This window comes from Pseudorasbora parva, chromosome 20, assembly GCF_024679245.1.
Source record: "Pseudorasbora parva isolate DD20220531a chromosome 20, ASM2467924v1, whole genome shotgun sequence".
Taxonomy (NCBI): Eukaryota; Metazoa; Chordata; class Actinopteri; order Cypriniformes; family Gobionidae; genus Pseudorasbora; species Pseudorasbora parva.
The window spans coordinates 9,005,678-9,026,250 of NC_090191.1; the positions used below are offsets into that span (position 1 = coordinate 9,005,678).

Below are 20,573 nucleotides of genomic sequence, written 5' to 3' on the forward strand. Positions count from 1 at the left end.
TTGCATTGTCATTCTATTGCGCTCCATCAGTTTGATGCACATCGGCACTTATTCAGCAAAGTCTGTGAAGTTTAAAATGTAATTTGCAAAAAAGAAAAGAAAAGAGCACATTGTTTTTCTTTGAGTGGAAACCTCTGGACACTATAGAAACACAATCAATGGGATGATGGACACTTTGAATAGATTCAATCCCTTTAACAGAGTAGTGACAAAAAAAGAGACATAAATAAGCCTTTTTTATTATTTGGTATATTTTATTTTTTACTGTAAGCAATTAGTTGTTCAAAACAATCTATTCAGAACAATCTATAAAGTTTCCCAATGATTGGGCAACTTTCTCGACTTAACTAAAGAAAGTAAATCATTAAATAGTATCTAGTCAAGTTTTTTTGATTGTTTAAACATTTGTGACAGATAATTGTTATTTAATAAATTAATTTTCCATGTTCTCTTGTTAATGAAAGGAGATTGAAGATAATGGACAGGAAATCACTGGAAAACCCATGTGTCCCACCTGAACTGTGCTGACTTTTAATATTCATATCTTTTTAAATTCACTGTATTGTGGAGGATTTTCGGCAGGATTGTGATACATGGCAGGGTTGCTGAGCACAGGTATCTGCAAGAGAAACATCTACATGAGCAGCTTCCTTACTTACAGATGAATACTTTTAAACAATTAATGCACCCAATAATTAACGATTTACACACAGTTCATTCATATATATTTGCACTACATTAATGAGGGGTGCATTAATGAGAGTTGTAAGTACAAGTCTTACCTCTGTGTTGTTAAGATCTTGGAAATGATTGGGCCTAAAACCATAGGGCTGTGGAATTATAACTTGTGGAACAATCGGCACCTTTGGAAAAACACATGTCGAATTTTATGCCACACATGCAATGACATTGGCAGACAGTTTCAGTATTACAGGATTCTAGACAGATCAGTGTAGTAGGAAAAAACAAAAGACAGAAATCCTTCTGTAATGTCCTGGCAACTTATGCTTTCATTTGAATTTCTTAAAATAATTTCAAAACTGAAAAACCATGAGATGTAGATGGGAATGTTTTTGCTGTTTTTGAAGCAGTTAAACTTGAATTTTTGCTATTAGTAGATTCGTTGCTGCTGAACACCATAGTAATTCATACACAATTTCCTCAAATCTCAATTACTAGCTCTAAAACTATGTTTTGGAATGAGCTTTATGTAAGAAAGTAGTTGCAAGAAATGTGCTTAGAATGACAAAAATCTGACAAATGTCTTGAAATAATGTTTTAAGGATGGAAAAATTTACTCCATTGAATTATGCTGGCTTAAAGCATATACTGATATGTATATTTAATGTCGATTGGATGAACATTTTTGGTTTTTTGGTTTTAACATGTGACTTCTATCTGGATGTGAACTAGTGTAACAAAAAGTGTTTTAAAACAAATTGCCTACCCTATCCTTAAAGCTGCAGTCCGTAAATTTTTGCGCTCTAGCGGTTATGAAAAAGAACTGCATGTGTCTTGCAAAAGAACATTTTCTCTGTTCATGTCTATGGCAAGTCTAACAGGGACGGTGCTCCTCCGCAGTGCTCCTACCTAACTGGTCTGAAATAGTCCCAATATAAACACTTATTATAAGTGTACAATAATGATTCAGGGTAAGACAAAAAAAGATTTGGAAAATGGAGTCATGTTGTACATTCTCAATGTATAATTTTTGTAAATCTTGAACACACACAAATTTACGGACAGCAGCTTTAAGGATAATGTCGACTGGACGTTGATCATGTGATTTTGACACTAACAACATGGCCACCTTGCAGAAGACCTTCAGGCATTTCTGACTTGAAGTATATTTTCTAACTGACCTGACTGTACAAATTACAGAACTCCAAATGTTTATTACATTGGATGTAATACTAATGCGATCCTATAGAGGGACCCACAGAATAATACATCTTTGAATTCCACTTTTACACTTAAAATGACAAATAAAGAAACATCAGTAGTGAAGAAACTATTGTCAACGCTGTTCTGTGATTTATTCATAAAACAGCTTAAAAACAGTTCTACCTATATCTTCCTGTTTTTGAAGTAACTAAAATCCACAGCTTCGCTATAAGTCGAGGGAAACTGCATAGGTAGGATTAATTCACACGCAATTGCTCTCTCACGAATGCATTTAAATAAATGTGTTTCCTTCTGAAGCATCGATGAATGTTTGGATCTTTTTTAATAGTTGTGTTTAGCAAGGCGATTCAAGATTGAGTCTTGGCTTGAGAGGCTCTTGTTGCAAATTGTGGCATGTTGAAAAACATCCCATCTCATGTGTTTTTATTAATGATGTCATGATTAGTCGACATCAACTCGACTTTAATATCATAACGCTCAACTTCAAGATCTCATATTGTACACCTTTCTAGAGTTTTATTTTAGATGTTGATGCTCTTAAGAATATATATTTGCGACTAAAAGTACTAAAAACCATTGCAATATTTTTTACAGCTCCTTTCTCAGGAGCTCTGATATGAACAGGTTGATTTTGGCCTGTCTAATATATTCATGAGCCTCTATTCCAATTGGCCTGTTGTTTTCAGAAACTATGGTAATGCAGGGCTGTCAGTCAGTGGCCGTGGGCAGGGCATGAGGAATGTGATGTTACATTCCTCAGATAATCAAAACGGCTTGTCTAATGAGACTGCTTTGGTTTGAGGATTCAAAAATAAGGAGTGGGTGGATCACTGCATGAAAAGTGGGATTTTCGTCCCCGTAAACGGCCGGAAATCTCCCTGATTTTCGACAATTAACATCAGTTTACAGCCTGTGAACATCGCGTTCGTCTGTGCCACATATTGACGGAAACGAACCATGACGTATGTGGAGCTTGCGGAGGCATGCTGCCGCCGGCGCTAATGGCTCTAATTAGCATATGAATAGCAGCTCTGGGCGGCGCCTTGCCGGAATGGCTTGAATTTCCTCACTCAGTATTGGTTGAAACTAGCCTAGAAATCTAGACGCACCCTAGCGGCAGCAAATTTAATTTGCCCGCAAGTGTGGTCTAGCAACTCTCAATTCCTATCTGAGCTGTATTCCTCAGAATCTGGACGGCCCAATCACATCGTGTAGGTAGGCTATAGAGTCGGCGGGCGCGGCCATAATGACGACGGCCGAGTTGCGTTTGCGTGCTTCTAGTAGCACAGTCTTCTAGTAAACACAGAAACTGGCGAACGGCGGCGGTCTTTCGAATCAGCTCTGCCCGCGCCTCCGGAAGACTTGGAGTTAAGCTTTCCTCTGAGAAAAGAACAAAGAGCGGCACTGAAGTCATTCTTAAAAAGGGAAGATGTGTTCGGAGTTTAGCCGACCGGATACGGCGAATGTTTAATCAGTCAGTGAGCAAGCTCCCCTTCACCGTCGTTGCTCCGGTTGGTGGACCGCTATCCTATCGCGTGCAGAGGGAGTTTGAAAGACAACCGTTTATCCCGCCCCTCGGACTGAGCCCTGTCTATGGTGAGTTTCCAGACCAAACATCTTGATGTGGGTCTGGCTTGTCAGGCTAGGTTGAAACTACTACATTGAAACAAGAAATATCACTCGTGATTGGTTGGCAGATCTGTTACTATTGGTCAACCTGGGTAATAAATTAATAAATTTAAACCCCGAAATTATAATAATTTTACACACACACACACACACACATATATATGTATGTAAAATTATGATTTGCATATTTTTTAATCTTATATATTCATATTCATGTGATATGCTATTATGTTTTATATTCATGTCATCGTTATCCTATGGACTATGCTATTATAACCATCAAGGACATTCATTTATTGAGGAAAGGAAAATATGCCAGGGACGTGCAGTTTATTCAAAGAAAGAGCTTTATTACAACAAACACAAACACACAACCAAATGCAAACCGTTTGAGATCTGCCCACACAACAATAGGAAGCTCACGAGAAGCCCAAAATCCTACAGCACCATGAAGTCTCTTTTTTCCGCTTCAGAGCTGTAGGTAACTAGCGCCATTCTTTCTGATTTCAGTCCATTTTTCAGACGTCTGTCGTGCGTTGCCCTGTTCTTTGGAATCGCCTCTAATCTCGATTGCAGCGTGGCACAGAGCTCGGCGAGCTCCTGGCTGGTCAAACAGTCCATCCAGACACCGCGCCAACAATGCCGTCTTCCTCATCAGACATCAGGTCTATGGTAGTGCACTTCCAAAGGCCCACCTCATATCCTCAGCTAACACACTCTTTCTTGCTTGTAGCAGCTGTAAAAACAACCAATAAAGACAATCAGTATTGCGCGATGTACTGCATAAAATGCACCTGACAAATAGTCACACTGACCAAAAACGGATCTAATCTAATAAATCTTACCCTCTTTCTTCTCAATCGACTCCGAGCTGAACTCTTCACAGCTTCTGCTTGCGATGCAAGAACTGGATGTTTGTACCTGAAGCTCCTGTGTACTGTCTCTATGTCTTACATGCAGCTGGAAAACAATTAAATGAGTGTTATGACGAAGTTGTGAAGACGGCGTACTGCTTCCAGTAAAATGACCAGAAAAAGAAAACACTTTTATAAAGCAACTTACATTTGTTCTTTTACAAGGCTAATTTCAGCTTGTGCTACTTAAAAAGCTTTGCTTTAGGTTAATTTAGCTTAGATAACAGTCTTACCGCAATCTTAGGACTGGGCACTCGTCTTCTCTTCTTAAAGTTAGTATCTTCCACACAGTTTTTCGACTCCAAAGCAAGCAACCTATCGTCTATGGACAGCAACCTGGAGATTACTAAAGTGAACTGCTCATTAAAATCGGCAGCAAACTGAGCAAGCTGACGAGATAGCTCAATGATAGCATTCAGCTGTTTCTTCCTGCCGGTCTGCAGAGGAGTTGAAGGGGAGACGCCGTCCAGCCATTGTAGATCACAAAACAGCAAAGTAGCAAAAACACAGGGAATGGAGGAAAGGGTTTGAGTACAGGAGTGAAAACGTCTGTTTATGCTCGTCTTGCAACTACTGCTGTATGAGTCGTCATGTCCATTCCCACGTGATTGGACGGGGGCTAGAAGGCTCGACGGGCTCCTCCAATCACATGTGAGGTCATGGGCAAGATGGAAGAACTCAGAGCTCGCATGTTTATGAAATAAAGCACAGTGTGCCTATAAAACTACAGTTTTAAAATCTTTTCATACTTAAATGGCCATATTAAGACTGCCATTCTTAATGATGGCTAATCTTCATACTCAAATGGACATATTCATGCGCTAAGTATGGCCGTTTGAGGTGATGAGTATGGGCATTGCATGAGTTTTAAATGTGTACTTAACATTTCCATAGGAGGAGTATGTGACTGAAGAGGAGGAAAGCCTTGCTAAGAAGCAGAGTGAAGCAATAACAATTAGTTAATGAACTAATAAAATAATAAAACAAAGATTAAATTAAGATGCTAACAATATATATTCATCAAAATTTCCATCGCATGAAGACAGTTGGTTATGGCTTAAACGTGCAGTATGCAACTTTTGGCCACTAGGGGTCACTCATTCAAAATAATAACAACAGACGTACTTTAATGACGTCGGGAAAGTGCGTGTGCTCATGGGAGTTGTTGTCATTATTGCCACTGTCAACCAGCGAATCTGGCATCTCCAGCAGAAAACATGTTCACTGACAAGGTAATTGTTATATTACATCTCTATTATTGTTAAGTTTAGTTACGGCTTTTCACGTTATGTAATGCCAATCTAATGAAATAGCAGCGAGCTACCGTTACTTAACAAACTTATCAGTAACGTTAGCTAATGTGTGAGTCAGAATGTTGTGCGGGCGGTCGCTATGCCAACATACCTATAAGTTGGTAGGCTATGTTGACATATTAACCGTGCATCATAATTTGAGTTACTCAAATTATAGATATGTTGACATGGCATCCGCGATTGTCGAACATTCTGTATATCAACTGTTCAATAAGGAAATACATTTCAATTTAGTTTATCATTACCAACATAAAACAGTAAATGAGAGAACCAGGACCAGCAACACGTTGTTCATTGGAACACGCGGTGTGTCGCTCCCCACATTCATCAATCTAATAAACATTTATTTTGGAACTCAGAGATATATGAATAAGTAGATCATTATTAAATCGATATTATATGTAGCTAGTATTAACATATGATAAAAGTGACGGTCACCTTATATTAATTGACCAAGATAGTGGCATATTACCTTATGAAGCTAACGTTACCTTCTCCAGCTACATATAAAACCAATAATAGCTAGTCCATCTGCGTTTTACACGACATCATCGTGTCACAAAATATACGGATAGAAATATACTTTTGAATCAGTTTTAAAAAGTCTCAGTTTCAGTCTCCAAAAACACAGAATCCGCCTGTTTGAAAAGCCGATGCAATACAAAATGTAACGTTATACGTATTCAGCTAAACGCGTCTCAATGTGGTCAAGATCGCTATGCAATATGCAAACATACAGCATGTTATGATTATATGATTATTATGTTAGCTGAATGGTTACTTAAATTACCTGTTTATTAAAACGAAAGCGAGATCAGCATATCTCTCTGCAGTCCGAGCTTGTCACGAAGATTTCGCCATCTTTCAAAGGCTTCTCCAAGGTTTACACGTCTCTTGCTTCTTCTACTGTCCCAAAATCTTCTCGGGTCATTTTTTTTCACCCGTACGTTTGCGCTTTGTTGAGCTGGCAAAGAGTAGTCATGATCCATTATCATACAGACTTTTTTATACGGGTGTTCCCCTTATACTGTCAGTGATCCTCTTTGAGTTTGGCGGTTCCGCCCATAGATATCTATGGTTCCGCCGAGTTCCGCAGGAAGCAAGACGCAAACGTGGATATGACGTGAAAGACTGGCGACATAACGGAAATAAAGACACGGTCCGTGTCTTCGAATTAAAATATTAATTTCTCTGGATTTAGAAGTTAATTGGAACTGTCGGGATAATGTAAACACACAACTTTAAAAAATATATAACATAGATATAGTGATCTTTTATATTTTTAATGCTGAAACATTACATATTGTGCCTTTAAGTGTACGTAAACAGGTGGGTAATAACTGGATATGTGTCACAAATATTACATCCATGCATTCAGCAGCCCAATTAAATACCTGTCTGTCATTAATATTAATCAAACGACTACAGATGTTAAATAAATGTATACATATAAAATAAATATGTATTAGTATCTGAATTTTTATTTTATTTTTAATAACTATTGTTTTTGTAATTTGCTTAGGGTATTTTTTTTAAATTATTTTTATTATATATATATATATATATATATATATATATATATATATATATATATATATATATATATATATATATATATATATATATATATATTATATCCTAACTAAAATAACTCATAGCCTGTCATATTACCTTTCTCATATTAGCCTATTATATTCTATTATAATCTATTATATTGCCCACCTGCACATCCCAGCTGATACACAAGATTTGGGGGGTCATTATGCATTTGAAAGTTTGAAAGGGTTTTAAATCTTCTAAATAAAGTAAAATGACTGAAAATCAAGTAATTTACGCATGCCAAAGTCATAATTACATGCCAATGTAATTTCCAAACAGCAAAATTGTGGCCGGTGAAAATGCTGAGTGGCTAGTAACTTTGGAAAACCACTAGCCACGGTGGCCGGTGAGCAAAAAAGTTAATGTCAACCCCTGCTTATATATATATATATATATATATATATATATATATATATATATATATATATGTAGTGCCGTTAAAATTAATTTGCGTTAACACGTTAATTTTGACAGGCAATGATATATGATATATAAAGTTTGCTGATGTATGACGCCGCTTATTAGCAGGAGACCGCAATGATTGGTCAAAGTTGCGGTGATTGGTCAAAATTGCGAGTCGCACTGAATTCACGGGGACTGATTGCAAATGACACACAATAAATAATCTAGAATACTTTCATCAAATATGTAAATTCAAGGTTAAGTTTAAGATTTTACAATTAGGCTATACTGAGCCTGATCTATCTAAGAGATTTTCTTAAAAGGAAGTTAATACCTTTTAGAAAAATGTCACATGGGTTAAAATTCCGCTACCCTGATTTGCATTTGTATAGCTCACAGCATGTTCATTTACATGTTAAAGCCTCCCCTGGAGTTAAGGGAAGGGGGGTCTTGGGGGGGACAACTGCCAAGCAAGGCCCACGTCAATTTCTGACAATTCACGGCAGTTTTCGGTGTCGCCTGCAAACTGCCGTGTGCAGTCGTAAACCTGATCTTCCACGACAATCTACAGTGCCGCTTACTGACGAAAATCCCACTTTTCATGCAGTGGATTTTTTTCATTGTAGGGTGTTCACACACTGTCAACACACATTTATATCCAAACATAATATTTTGCATAAGAGGTGACCTTTCAAGTAATCTTGTGTAATCGTTCGACACCCTAATATGCTCTAAGTTCAATTTATTTACATTCACATAATTTCCAAAATTTTTGTTGTGAAGAGTTTAAAACGTGAGAATTGTACAAGTTAATAATTTGAGATTTTGAATATATAAAAGAGGCATGATGTATTTCCATTCTATATGCACATCAGAGGGGTTCAGCTGACAAAAAACATTTGGGAACCCCTGACATCACTCACCTGTGGAGCACAGCAGCACACGACTTTACATGCATATGCTGACAGACAGATGGAGACGATGAATTCAACGAAGGCGAATAGCAACAATACAATACCGGTTCCTGAGAAGAGAGTCTGAGAGAGAGTTCAATATTAGCACAAATAATACTAATGATGAAATAATTTATCAGCAGTTCAGAATCTACCATCATTGAGGAATACAACATATTATAGGTCAAACTTGACTGAGATGAGGTATAAAGCTTTCTTGAATTGTGAATGATCAGTAATAGTAAGAGATCTATAAACTACTTCTGAAATATTTAAAAAAAAGATTGGACAGATGAGTGCAGATTAAAGCTTGATTTTTGACAAGTTTATAAATTACTAAATAAATTTGAATATAAAAGTTGGTGACATACCTTATACTTTCTCATTTCAGTGAAATAAGTATTATAACAATCATAATTGTTGCAGTAACCATTCATGATGTCCAATGGCCCTATACCCAAATCCACTGCAATTATGATAAAGGAAGTGCCTGCAGTTATTGCACTGAAAATGTTCATTACAAGTGAACCTTTCACCTATAGGTGGGGGAAAAAAAAGAAATCTATTAATAAATTAACAAAAAATTGTGCTTGTTAATGTAGATTGAAAGGTATATGATTGTATATATATATATATATATATATATATATATATATATATATATATATATATATATATATATATACAGTCCCTGACAAAAGTCTTGTCGCTTGTGTACAAATTGACCTAAAGTGCCGCTGAAATATATTTCTAATCAAGATTTTTTTACAAGAAATGGCTCATTTTAATCCCACCAGCTATTGTGATAATGTTTCATTGAAAAACTAAACTTTCAAAAAGTATTCTAATATTCACAGCTTGGTAAAGCCCATTGAGTCAATTTTTGCAAAGACATAAGTGTTGTCACCTTGTCATATGAGCTTTACCTGTGACTAATAATGGATCAATTAGATCTCAAGTGTGTATAAAAAGAACCCCAGTACTCTAGACCTTCACATCAACTGCAACTAGACCTCTGCAAACATGCCTAAGATTCACCCTGAGGCTAAAGTTTTGATTATCAAGAGGCTGAAGACCAGATCCACTGCTGATGTGGCAGACACCTTCAATGTGTCTCAGCGTCAAGTACAGAGGATAAAAAAAAGATCTGAAGAGACTGGAGACCCAGGTCAGGCAGACCCCGCAAGACAACTGCTCGAGAGGACCGTTTGTTGGCTCGAAAATCCAAGGCCAGCCCATTTTCCACTGCAGCAGAGCTCCACGAGACCTGGTCACGTGAAGTCCCTGTGTCAACCAGAACAGTTTGTAGGATTCTGTCTCGAAATGGCCTCCATGGTCGAATCAGTGCCCAGAAGCCAGCACTAAACAAAAGACAATTGAAAAACCGTGTGGCATTTGCCAAGGCCCACAGCCTGCTAAAAGGATGGACGCAGGAAAAGTGGCAGAAGGTGGATTTTTCAGATGAATCTTCTGTTGAATTACACCACAGTCGCCGCAAATATTGCAGGAGACCTACTGGTGCCCGAATGGGTCCGAGATTCACCCAGAAAACAGTGAAGTTTGGTGGCGGAAAAATCATGGTCTGGGGTTACATCTAGTATGGGCGTGTGCGAGAGATCTGCAGGGTGGAAGGCAACATCAATAGTCTAAAATACCAAGAAATCTTAGCTACCTCTTATATTCCCAACCATAAAAGAGGCCAAATTCTGCAGCAGGACGGTGCTCCATCGCATACTTCCATCTCCACATCAAAGTTCCTCAAGGCGAAGAAGATCAAGATGCTCCAGGATTGGCCAGCCCAGTCACCAGACATGAACATCATTGAGCATATGTGGGGTAGGATGAAAGAGGACGCATGGAAGACGAAACCAAAGAATATTGATGAACTCTGGGAGGCATGCAAGACTGCTTTCTTAGCTATTCCTGATGACTTGGAACTGCATGGATGCAGTCCTTCAAGCTCATGGAAGTCATACAAGATATTAAATTTGGATCTCACAGCACCACAACTTAATTTGCTGACATATTTTTGTATTTGCAGTAAATTTGTTCAATTTCTGTATAGGCGACAAAACTTTTGTCTTGCCAAAATTTGACCTTTCTGTCTTGATTAAATGATAAATATTTTTTCTGTGAAAATTATTTATTTCAGTGCATTAAACATCATTTGGGAGGGTTTTAGCTTTTCATATGAGCTATTTCTAACACCAATGAATTAATTAAAAGTCAGGTTAATATCAGGTATTTCTAGAAAATAGATAAGCGACAAGACTTTTGTCAGGGACTGTATATATATATGTATGTATATATATAGGTCCTTCTCAAAAAATTAGTATATTGTGATAAAGTTCATTATTTTCCATAATGTAATGATAAAAAATTAAACATTTATATATTTTAGATTCATTGCACACCAACTGAAATATTTCAGGTCTTTGATTGTTTTAATACTGATGATTTTGGCATACAGCTCATGAAAACCCCAAATTCAATCTCAAAAAATTAGCATATTTCAAACGACCAATAAAAGAAAAGTGTTTTTAATACAAAAAAAGTCAACCTTCAAATAATTCAGTTATGCACTCAATACTTGGTCGGGAATCCTTTTGCAGAAATGACTGCTTCAATGCGGCATGGCATGGAGGCAATCAGCCTGTGGCACTGCTGAGGTGTTATGGAGGCCCAGGATGCTTCGATAGCGGCCTTAAGCTCATCCAGAGTGTTGGGTCTTGCGTCTCTCAACTTTCTCTTCACAATATCCCACAGATTCTATATAGGGTTCACGTCAGGAGAGTTGGCAGGCCAATTGAGCACAGTAATACCATGGTCAGTAAACCATTTACCAGTGGTTTTGGCACTGTGAGCAGATGCCAGGTCGTGCTGAAAAACGAAATCTTCATCTCCATAAAGCTTTTCAGCAGATGGAAGCATGAAGTGCTCCAAAATCTCCTGATAGCTAGCTGCATTGACCCTGCCCTTGATAAAACACAGTGGACCAACACCAGCAGCTGACATGGCACCCCAGACCATCACTGACTGTGGGTTCTTGACACTGGACTTCAGGCATTTTGGCATTTCCTTCTCCCCAGTCTTCCTCCAGAATCTGGCACCTTGATTTCCGAATAACATGCAAAATTTGCTTTCATCCGAAAAAAGTACTTTGGACCACTGAACAACCGTCCAGTGCTGCTTCTCTGTAGCCCAAAAGTGGCTTGACCTGGGGAATGCGGCACCTGTAGCCCATTTCCTGCACACGCCTGTGCACAGTGGCTCTGGATGTTTCTACTCCAGACTCAGTCCACTGCTTCCGCAGGTCCCCCAAGGTCTGGAATCGGTCCTTCTCCACTATCTTCCTCAGGGTCCGGTCACCTCTTCTCGTTGTGCAGCGTTTTTTGCCACACTTTTTCCTTCCCACAGACTTCCCACTGAGGTGCCTTGATACAGCACTCTGGGAACAGCCTATTCGTTCAGAAATTTCTTTCTGTGTCTTACCCTCTCGCTTGAGGGTGTCAATGATGGCCTTCTGGACAGCAGTCAGGTCGGCAGTCTTACCCATGATTGCAGTTTTGAATAATGGACAAGGCTGGGAGTTTTTAAAAGCCTCAGGAATCTTTTGCAGGTGTTTTGAGTTAATTAGTTGAAGATGATTAGGTTAATAGCTCGTTTAGAGAACCTTTTCATGATATGCTAATTTTTTTAGATTAGTTTTGGGAATTTGGGTTTTTCATGAGCTGTATGCCAAAATCATCAGTATTAAAACAATAAAAGACCTGAAATATTTCAGTTGGTGTACAATGAATCTAAAATGTATGAAAGTTTAATTTTTATCATTACATTATGGAAGATAATGAACTTTATCACAATATGCTAACTTTGTATACAGTGTGGAAAATAAGTATTTGAACACCCTGCTATTTTGCAAGTTCTCCCACTTAGAAATCATGGAGGGATCTGAAATTATCATCATAGGTGCATGTCCACTGTGAGTGACAATCTTAATATATATATATATATATATATATATATATATATATATATATATATATATATATATATATATATATTGTATGATACAGTTGCAAATAAGCATTTGAACACCTGAGTACAGTAGCCTTTGATTGCAATTACAGAGGTCAAACGTTTCCTGTAGTTTTTCACCAGGTTTGCACACACTGCAGGAGGGATTTTGGCCCACTCCTCCACACAGATCTTCTCTAGATCAGTCAGGTGTCTGACCGGGGCCATGTATTGCAAGCTTTTCGGGGACCACCTCCTTCCTTTAGTTAGAACACTGAAGATGGGTTGAGGCTTGGTCTTCCAACATGATAATGACCCGAAGCACACAGCCAGGACAACCAAGGAGCGGCTCTGTAAGAAGGATATCAAGGTTCTGGCGTAGCCTAGCCAGTCTCTAGACCTAAACCCAATAGAGAATCTTTGGAGGGAGCTCAAACTCCATGTTTCTCAGCAACAGGCCAGAAACCTGACTGATCTAGAGAAGATCTGTGTGGAGGAGTTGGCCAAAATCCCTCGTAGAGTGTGTGCAAACCTGGTGAAAAACTACAGGAAACGTTTGACCTCTGTAATTGCAAACAAAGGCTACTGTACCAAATATTAACATTGATTTGCTCAGGTGTTCAAATACTTATTTGCAACAGTAGCATACAAATAAATAGTTAAAAAATCATACATTGTGATTTCTGTTTTTTTTTTTTAGATTATGTCTCTCACAGTGGACATGCACATATGATGGCAATTTGTAAGTGGGGGAACTTGAACCAAGTGGGGTGTTCAAATACTTATTATGTACACAAGGTGTGTACATACCAAACACAAACTGGAGGGTGAATTGAGTTTGTTTTCTGCAGCAATGGAGAGTGAGCCTGCGATAATGTACTGAAAGCACAGAGAAAGACAAAAATCAAGACTGCTGGAATATGTAACTTGTGTTATTAAAGACACAACACTTAATTGTATAATTGTTTCTTACGATGATTGATCCCCAGAAAGCAATGCCACTATAGACAAAGACGGATCCTGCATAAAATGCAGACACGATGCCAAACAGGAAAGACAACAGGCCAATCATTATCTGGACAGTCTGTGAGGGACAAGATAGGCTTTTTTAAAAACAAGTAAAACAGTATTACATTTTATGGACAATATTTCCAATTAGTTTTTTGTTGTTGTTTTTTTTTCAGTTATTCATTCACATTTTTGATAGTCTGCATCTCCTAAAACATTATATTCTGTGACTAAAACAATATAAAATCTTACGAATTTACTCTGTAAACCTTGTCTTATTTTGCAGTTTTTCCTACATTGTCACCATGGGAATAAGTCACATTCTTCAAGAAAAATGTGTATGCTTTGTAATGTGTGTATTTTTTCTTTTTAAGAATTTATGATATGTAATTTTCTTTTCTAGCATTGACATACGCATGAACATATGAACAGTTTCTCACCCCAAGGGCTTTTGGTTGGCCTTTCAGAAAAGGCTGAAATCTGTGAAGAGGTGAACCCCCTGCTGGCTGTTGTCCATTAACAGGCAGAGGAGCATTTGTCCCAGTTCCAGCGGCTGTTTGTGTTGGTGGTTGAAACTGGATGACAAGCGTCTGGGAGGTCATGGGTATGACAGTGTGAGACATTCTTGTTTCTGAATCTGAATCAACCTGTGCAAAATCATAATAAATCAAGTAAGCATATAATTTGTTGTTTGTTCTGTAATTCAGGGGCCCATACATGATGGTAGGCTTACAGGATAGTTTCAAGGTGACACACAAAGCCAATCTTATCAGGCTTTGTTGGTCCCTTGATGCTGATCATCAACTTTCTCTGTCAACTCGGGCTTTGAGCCTGAGATTAGGTGTGACATCAGTAGCGAACAGCCAATCACATGCTGTGAAACTGTGAGGCTTCTCTGGATCATCTGTTGCCCATTGCGTGCCACAAATCTGTCTTGTCCTTCGCAGCACTAGTGGTGTTTTGGTGTCATGTGCGTTCCTGTCTTCACTCTTGATCCCACCCCTCTTGTTATCTGATTATTGATTTGTGTGCCCCACCTGGTGTTCCCCATTACCTGCCTTGTTTGTCCCCTAGTTAATCTCCTTGTGTTTTCAGTCCTGTGCTTTATGTCGTCTGATGTCTCCTGTTCCTTACTCCTCGTTCCAGATCCCGGTGTGTGTCTTTATTATGTTTGTCAGAGAGGGCTGCGTCCCGTCCACCGAGTATAGAGAGGGCTCAGTTCTGTGCACAGAGTCCAGAGAGGGCTCCGTCCTGTGCACCGAGTTCAGAGAGGGCTCCGTCCTGTGCACCGAGTTCAGAGAGGGCTCTGTTCTGTTCACCGAGTCCAGAAAGGGCTCCGTCCTGTGCACCGAGTTCAGAGAGGGCTCCGTCCTGTGCACCGAGTTCAGAGAGGGCTCTGTTCTGTTCACCGAGTCCAGAAAGGGCTCCATCCTGTGCACCGAGTTCAGTGAGGGCTGTGTTTCGTGCACCGAGTTCAGAGAGGGTGTTCCGTACTGTGCACCGAGTTCAGAGAGGGCTCTGTCCTGTGTGCCGAGTCCAGAAAGGGCTACGTCCAGTGCACCGAGACCAGAGAGGGCTCTGTCCTATGCGCAAAATCCAGAAAGGGCTCAGTCCTGTGCACCGAGTCCAGAGAGGGCTCTGTTCTGTGCACCAAGTCCAAGTCCTGGGGAGGGGGGAATGCTGTTTCATGCATATTGAGCTTTTTACACTGTTAAAGACTTGGATTCCCATCCTAAACATAGACAAAGTTTCAAAAACTAATGTTGGACGTTTGATGGAGTATTTCTGTGTTAAAAATACTCCTTCCGGTTTCTCACAAGTTTCGGAGAGTTTTTTTCGAGTATGGCTCAACTTGACGTTAATAGATCGGAAGGTCCTTGTATGGGCCGTACGGGCTCTTCTCCCGGTAGGGTGCACGCGTGCGTGACAAGAGCGAGAGAGGAAATGCACGCCCGTAAACACTCGGGCTGGTGCAGATCCAGTCGCCGCGCTCCACTTTATTCCTATGGGTGACGTCGAGCGACTTCAACTCTTCAGCACAGCATTCCGGGAAGGCAGCGCTGCATTTTACCCAATTTGAAAGCAGAAATGACGGGAAGCTTCACTACGCTTCAGTCGCGTCGCAAAGTGGATCTCCACCGTTCACTGCTGTCATGACTTCACCAAATCATACCAAAGAAGTGTGTTTTTGACAGAGCGGTCCCAGCAATAAAGGTTCGGTCCTGCTTTGGAAGCAGCCAGTGAGTAAAACTGCTTCAGATGTCTATGCTGTTGTCGCGTGAGTAAACATCAGTAAACGACACGATCGCGTGCTTCGTCATTCAAATGCGCTAACGGACTCTATTGTTGTTCTATGTACACTAGTCTTGACGTGCAAAACCGTTTTGCTTGCTACTGCTAGGTTTAGTCGCGTACAATAGTCCAGAAACCGAATCATGTCCTCATAAACTGCGAGTAAAGACACACAAATGTTGACATGCCACTAAATACAGAACATACCACAGAGACGGACGTCCTGCTGTAGCCGTTTCTCCTGTTCAATTTATTTCAGCCTCCGAATGATTGTGGATCATTATCTGTATTAGCTGAGCTCAATAGCCATGAGTTTCTCCATGCTTGAGGACGTCACCACTTTGCGCTCTCGTCATTCTTTAGCTCCGCCCACACGATACGCCTCCAGGCGCTCGTTTTTTTCCGGAAAGACTCGGTACAGCCCATATTTCTTTTATGAATATAATAAAACTAAAGACTTTTCGGGGATATGAAGGATGCAATACTACTCTATAGGTACTCAAGATTGACATGAGATTGACTGAAACTGAGTGTTTCACCCCCCCCCCCCTTAAGAATGACTCTCTATAACGAGAGAAGGCCCAACAATGCTCCGCTGCTGTAAAAGCAGTAGTCAAGGAGGCTCACAGAGAGCCTAACAATCTAGCACAATGCCTAGCAGAGACTTTAGCATGACGAGTAGTTAGACAAAGCACAAACGCAGGTAATGCACACACACAAAACCTTTCTCTTTTTAAATTGTATATATATATATATATATATATATATATATATATATATATATATATATATATATATATATATATATATATATATAGTCTGTTACATATTGTTTTGCAAGTCAAGAATCTTTGCATTCAATTCTTGAGTCAAGTCAGCAAGTTCAAGTCTTAAACAAGTTATTAGTGCTCTTTGCCTTTTTGTCTCATTTATTATTATTGTCTCAGTAGTAATTTTTATACTACATTTATATTTTATATATTTCTTTTATTTCTCCCGTTCATTTAATGTTTCTCTTTTAACTTTCTGTATTATCTATTTGAAATTTTAATTTCAAAGTACCATATATGTTGTAAATATTGTAAATGCTCAACAATCATAACAATTATTAAGAAATTCTGATCATACACATTTCTTATCAATATGCATAAGAAATACTGTGTTAGGCATCACAAACTAATAAAGTCAAATGAGAAAACGATGATTTTACACAATGTGACAATATCGGAATGTACAGCTTTCTCTGATTAATTTACAAAGACAGTTGATCATCATACTTCAGCACAGCATTACACTCGCAGAAACACAAATTAGCAATTAACACATTATAAGATGACATATATACATGAAAACAACTAAAGAAAGATTAAACACTCACCTCAAATATTATCTGATAATCTTTCTTTTCCCTCCTCAGAACTGTTGTGAACAGCAGCTCTGAAATTATTCGCTTCTACTAGACGTGAGGGTGAGAAGAATGACAGTCAGATATTAAACTCTGATCTGCTTTGTTATTCTGTAATATCAAATTAATCCTTCATTCTCAGGAACACTGCAGAACTTTATTTATAAGTACTTTTTACAAGTTTGTGAAAATGTGCTTTGCATGTCAAACGTCTATAAAGTGTAACAAGCCCACAATAATTATAGTATGTAAGGCTTAATTGGACAGTAATTTTTTGCAGTAAAAAGTGAATTTATGAGATGAATAAAAACAGCTTAATTTTTTGTTTGTTTCTGTGACAGTTATGATTCATACAGGTATAAAAATATAAAGGTTTAAAGGTTCTTACATTCTATATCGTTTCCTGATGTAAAAATGAATGTGGTTCAATTTGTATACTATAAGTAGTAATGATAATTGATAGATAATTTAATTTTAACTGAATAATTACCTCCCAAAAATAATTCATTAAAATGAATGAATATATATATAATTTTATATAAATAATAATTAATATATTGCTGTATTAAATGAGAAATGCATTTTTTTTAAACTAGCTTTAGAAAGGAATTTTTGATTTGATTCAACTTTGATTCATCTGAATGTTTATTGGTTTTTAACAGGAATAAATAACTAATTTCAAAATTATAATATATTTTTCTCTGCCTGGCCAAGCTCTAAAGTTTCTTTAGTGGAGACTGGTAAGATGGCAAAAAAAAAGGAGACACAATGGATATAAAAGTACTGTATCTACATTCCCTTTAAGTGATGTGTTAATTCTTTCAAATTTAAGTAAACTTTTAGTCTCTTAAAACTATTGTTGAATTGATGGTGGTTTGTCTTTAATCCAGTTACCGTAATTTCTCAAATAAAAGCCTGTAGTCAATTAAACGCCGGGCTTCTGATAGTGGTCGGGGGCGTGGTCACTACGAACAAATTCAGGCCGGAGGGGAAATTTGTGGATAATCTTTTAAATGTCTTTCATTTAATGTGCATTCAAGTTCATTGTTATTGTACAGTAGGGTTGTGCCGTAATGCCTGACCGACATCACGCAACCATCCTAATGTCGTGCCCGTTCTTGCGAGTGCAACACACTAATCCTATAGTAGCCTAGTCTATTCTATAGTTAACCTTAACAACTTTGCAGGGATTGCTCTGTACATTGAATTGAGATTATAACTGATGCATTTATGCCATTTTAAATAGGCTACTGTAGTCTATGAGCGACGTCTGTGAAAATACCATTTCAGGCAGGCTACATAAATATTGATCTTCACCTCTCGTCTTTTTTAATAGCCTACATCTTACTCTGCATTTAACTTAAAATATTTTATTTTGTACAAGAAAACAGAATAGGCTTCAACATAGTTTCATCACTATGTTGATGAAATATTGTAAAGTGGTCATATGATCTAGGCTACACCAAAGACCATTTAAAAAACAATATGCAAAATTACGTGCAATCTATTAAAAGCGCATATGAGTAATTAGAGGGGTCAGAAAAGTAACAAAATTATATTTTTTAAGTATAAAATTATTATGTAAAGCGACATAGGCTATTAAAATAAAAAAATGCTTAAAAGTAGCCTACATAACTCAAGTGGAGGGAACCTTTTTTTCTCTCATGTGCAACGACAGGCTATAGAAAGCGCAGAGTCATTATTTGGGTTAGAAAAATAGCGAAATTGTAGTTTTTTTCAAGTAGAAATTAATATTTATGTAAAGAAATATATTAAATTGAAAAGTGCACAAGTCTTCTTAATGGAAGGAAGCTTTTTCTTTCACAATCTATTTAGAAAGCACTGAGCGATGTAAAGAGATATAGTAAAATAAAGTGTTTAAAAGTGCACAACTATTCTTAAGTGGAAGTTACCTTTTTACCTCATGCCCAATAGCCTATAGAAAGCGCAGATGCGTCTTTAGTTGGGTTAGGAAAAAAAAGTAGAAAATAATTAGAAAATAAAGTTAAAGTAGAAAATAATATTTATGTAAAAGATATATTGAAATAAAAAGTACTTAAAAGTAGGCTACACAACTCTTAAGTGGAAGGAAGCTTTTTTTTCTCTCTCACGTGCGGTGCAACCAATAGCCTTTAGAAAGCGCAGAGTTGGGTTAGTATGCTAAAATAACCTCACATGCCACCTATATAAAAATTAAGTGCAGAATAAACATTTTACAATTTTCAAACAGTCTCAATGGTGTTTATGATTAGGCTACAGTAACTCTGACCGAGATTGCTTTGTTGCCTTTCAGGCTGTTGTTGTAGGCTAAATGGTCATAGGCTATGTTTGAATACTTTTTAAAAAATCTATTATATCCGTCCACTAAAACGTTATTGTTTTTATCCACTATTAATTTAAAGCAGTTTATTTAAAGCAATTATTTTTCAAACAGATGGAATTAGAAATACAGGCCTGCCCCTAATAAAAGCCTGCTTCAAATAAAAGCCAGTTCACTTCTACAGTTCAGGTAAATAAAGGCAGTCTTAATTTGAGGAAATACGGTAAGTAAAATATATCTTCCGGCAATGAAAATCAAATTGTATGCAAGAGTTGTGTCCCTCAGTGTCAAGTGTCAAGTTATTTTGTACCAGACCTAGAATGAATAACTATAGGTCTTTACATAGTGTTACCCAATATGTTCTCTAAACTCCTGTGTGTACCGACATTACTCTAACACTTTGGGCAGATTTATTTATTTATTAAACAGATTTATTTATTATTGGTTTAAATAGAATAAAAAGGTTCTTACCAGATTTCTCACTGTCTCAAATCAACTTGATGATTCGCACTTCAACACATTCATAAAACAAATAAAGAACAAAACAAGGTAAACTAGTTTTCAGGACGAGTCATGAGATATAAGGTGTCATCTATACACATGTACACAAACACAGCAACCCAACAACAGAGACAAAATTTAGTTCCGGGGTTGATGACGCATGACGCAGAGTAACACGTCTGAGTGAGCCGATTCAACCAGTTTGCTGAGGAGTCGGATGACAGAGTTCATAATACTATGCAAGCCTGAGGTGCGTGCTGGGAATAATCTTATTATGATTATTAAATTACAGGAATTAAATCGTAGAGATCAATA

At 37.8% G+C, this 20,573-nt stretch overlaps 1 protein-coding gene and 1 long non-coding RNA gene across 2 annotated transcripts; both read right to left on the reverse strand.

Moving 5' to 3' along the window:
• Positions 1 to 281: 281 nt before the first annotated feature.
• Positions 282 to 20,283, reverse strand: LOC137049366 (membrane-spanning 4-domains subfamily A member 15-like). The gene is made up of 9 exons (XM_067427913.1): positions 20,229 to 20,283; positions 17,411 to 17,485; positions 14,181 to 14,387; positions 13,706 to 13,816; positions 13,543 to 13,611; positions 9,087 to 9,251; positions 8,686 to 8,799; positions 783 to 863; positions 282 to 619 (listed from the first exon to the last, which is right to left on the reverse strand). Exons 3-9 carry the CDS (start codon positions 14,361 to 14,363, stop codon positions 539 to 541), a joined length of 804 nt encoding a protein of 267 aa, XP_067284014.1. The 5' UTR covers positions 14,364 to 14,387; positions 17,411 to 17,485; positions 20,229 to 20,283; the 3' UTR covers positions 282 to 538.
• LOC137049452 (uncharacterized) lies at positions 3,961 to 4,836 on the reverse strand. The gene is made up of 3 exons (XR_010899612.1): positions 4,682 to 4,836; positions 4,380 to 4,494; positions 3,961 to 4,270 (listed from the first exon to the last, which is right to left on the reverse strand). It is a non-coding gene; the product is annotated as an uncharacterized lncRNA (long non-coding RNA).
• Positions 20,284 to 20,573: the final 290 nt, after the last annotated feature.

Coding starts and splice junctions, on each gene's coding strand:
- LOC137049366 (XM_067427913.1), bottom strand. CDS start 14,363: ATGTCTCACACTGTCATACCCATGACCTCCCAGACGCTTGTCATCCAG. Junction 8,800..9,086: donor CTGAAATGAGAAAGTATAAG/GTATGTCACCAA, acceptor ACTCTCTCTCAG/ACTCTCTTCTCAGGAACCGG. Junction 620..782: donor AAGATCTTAACAACACAGAG/GTAAGACTTGTA, acceptor TTTCTCTTGCAG/ATACCTGTGCTCAGCAACCC.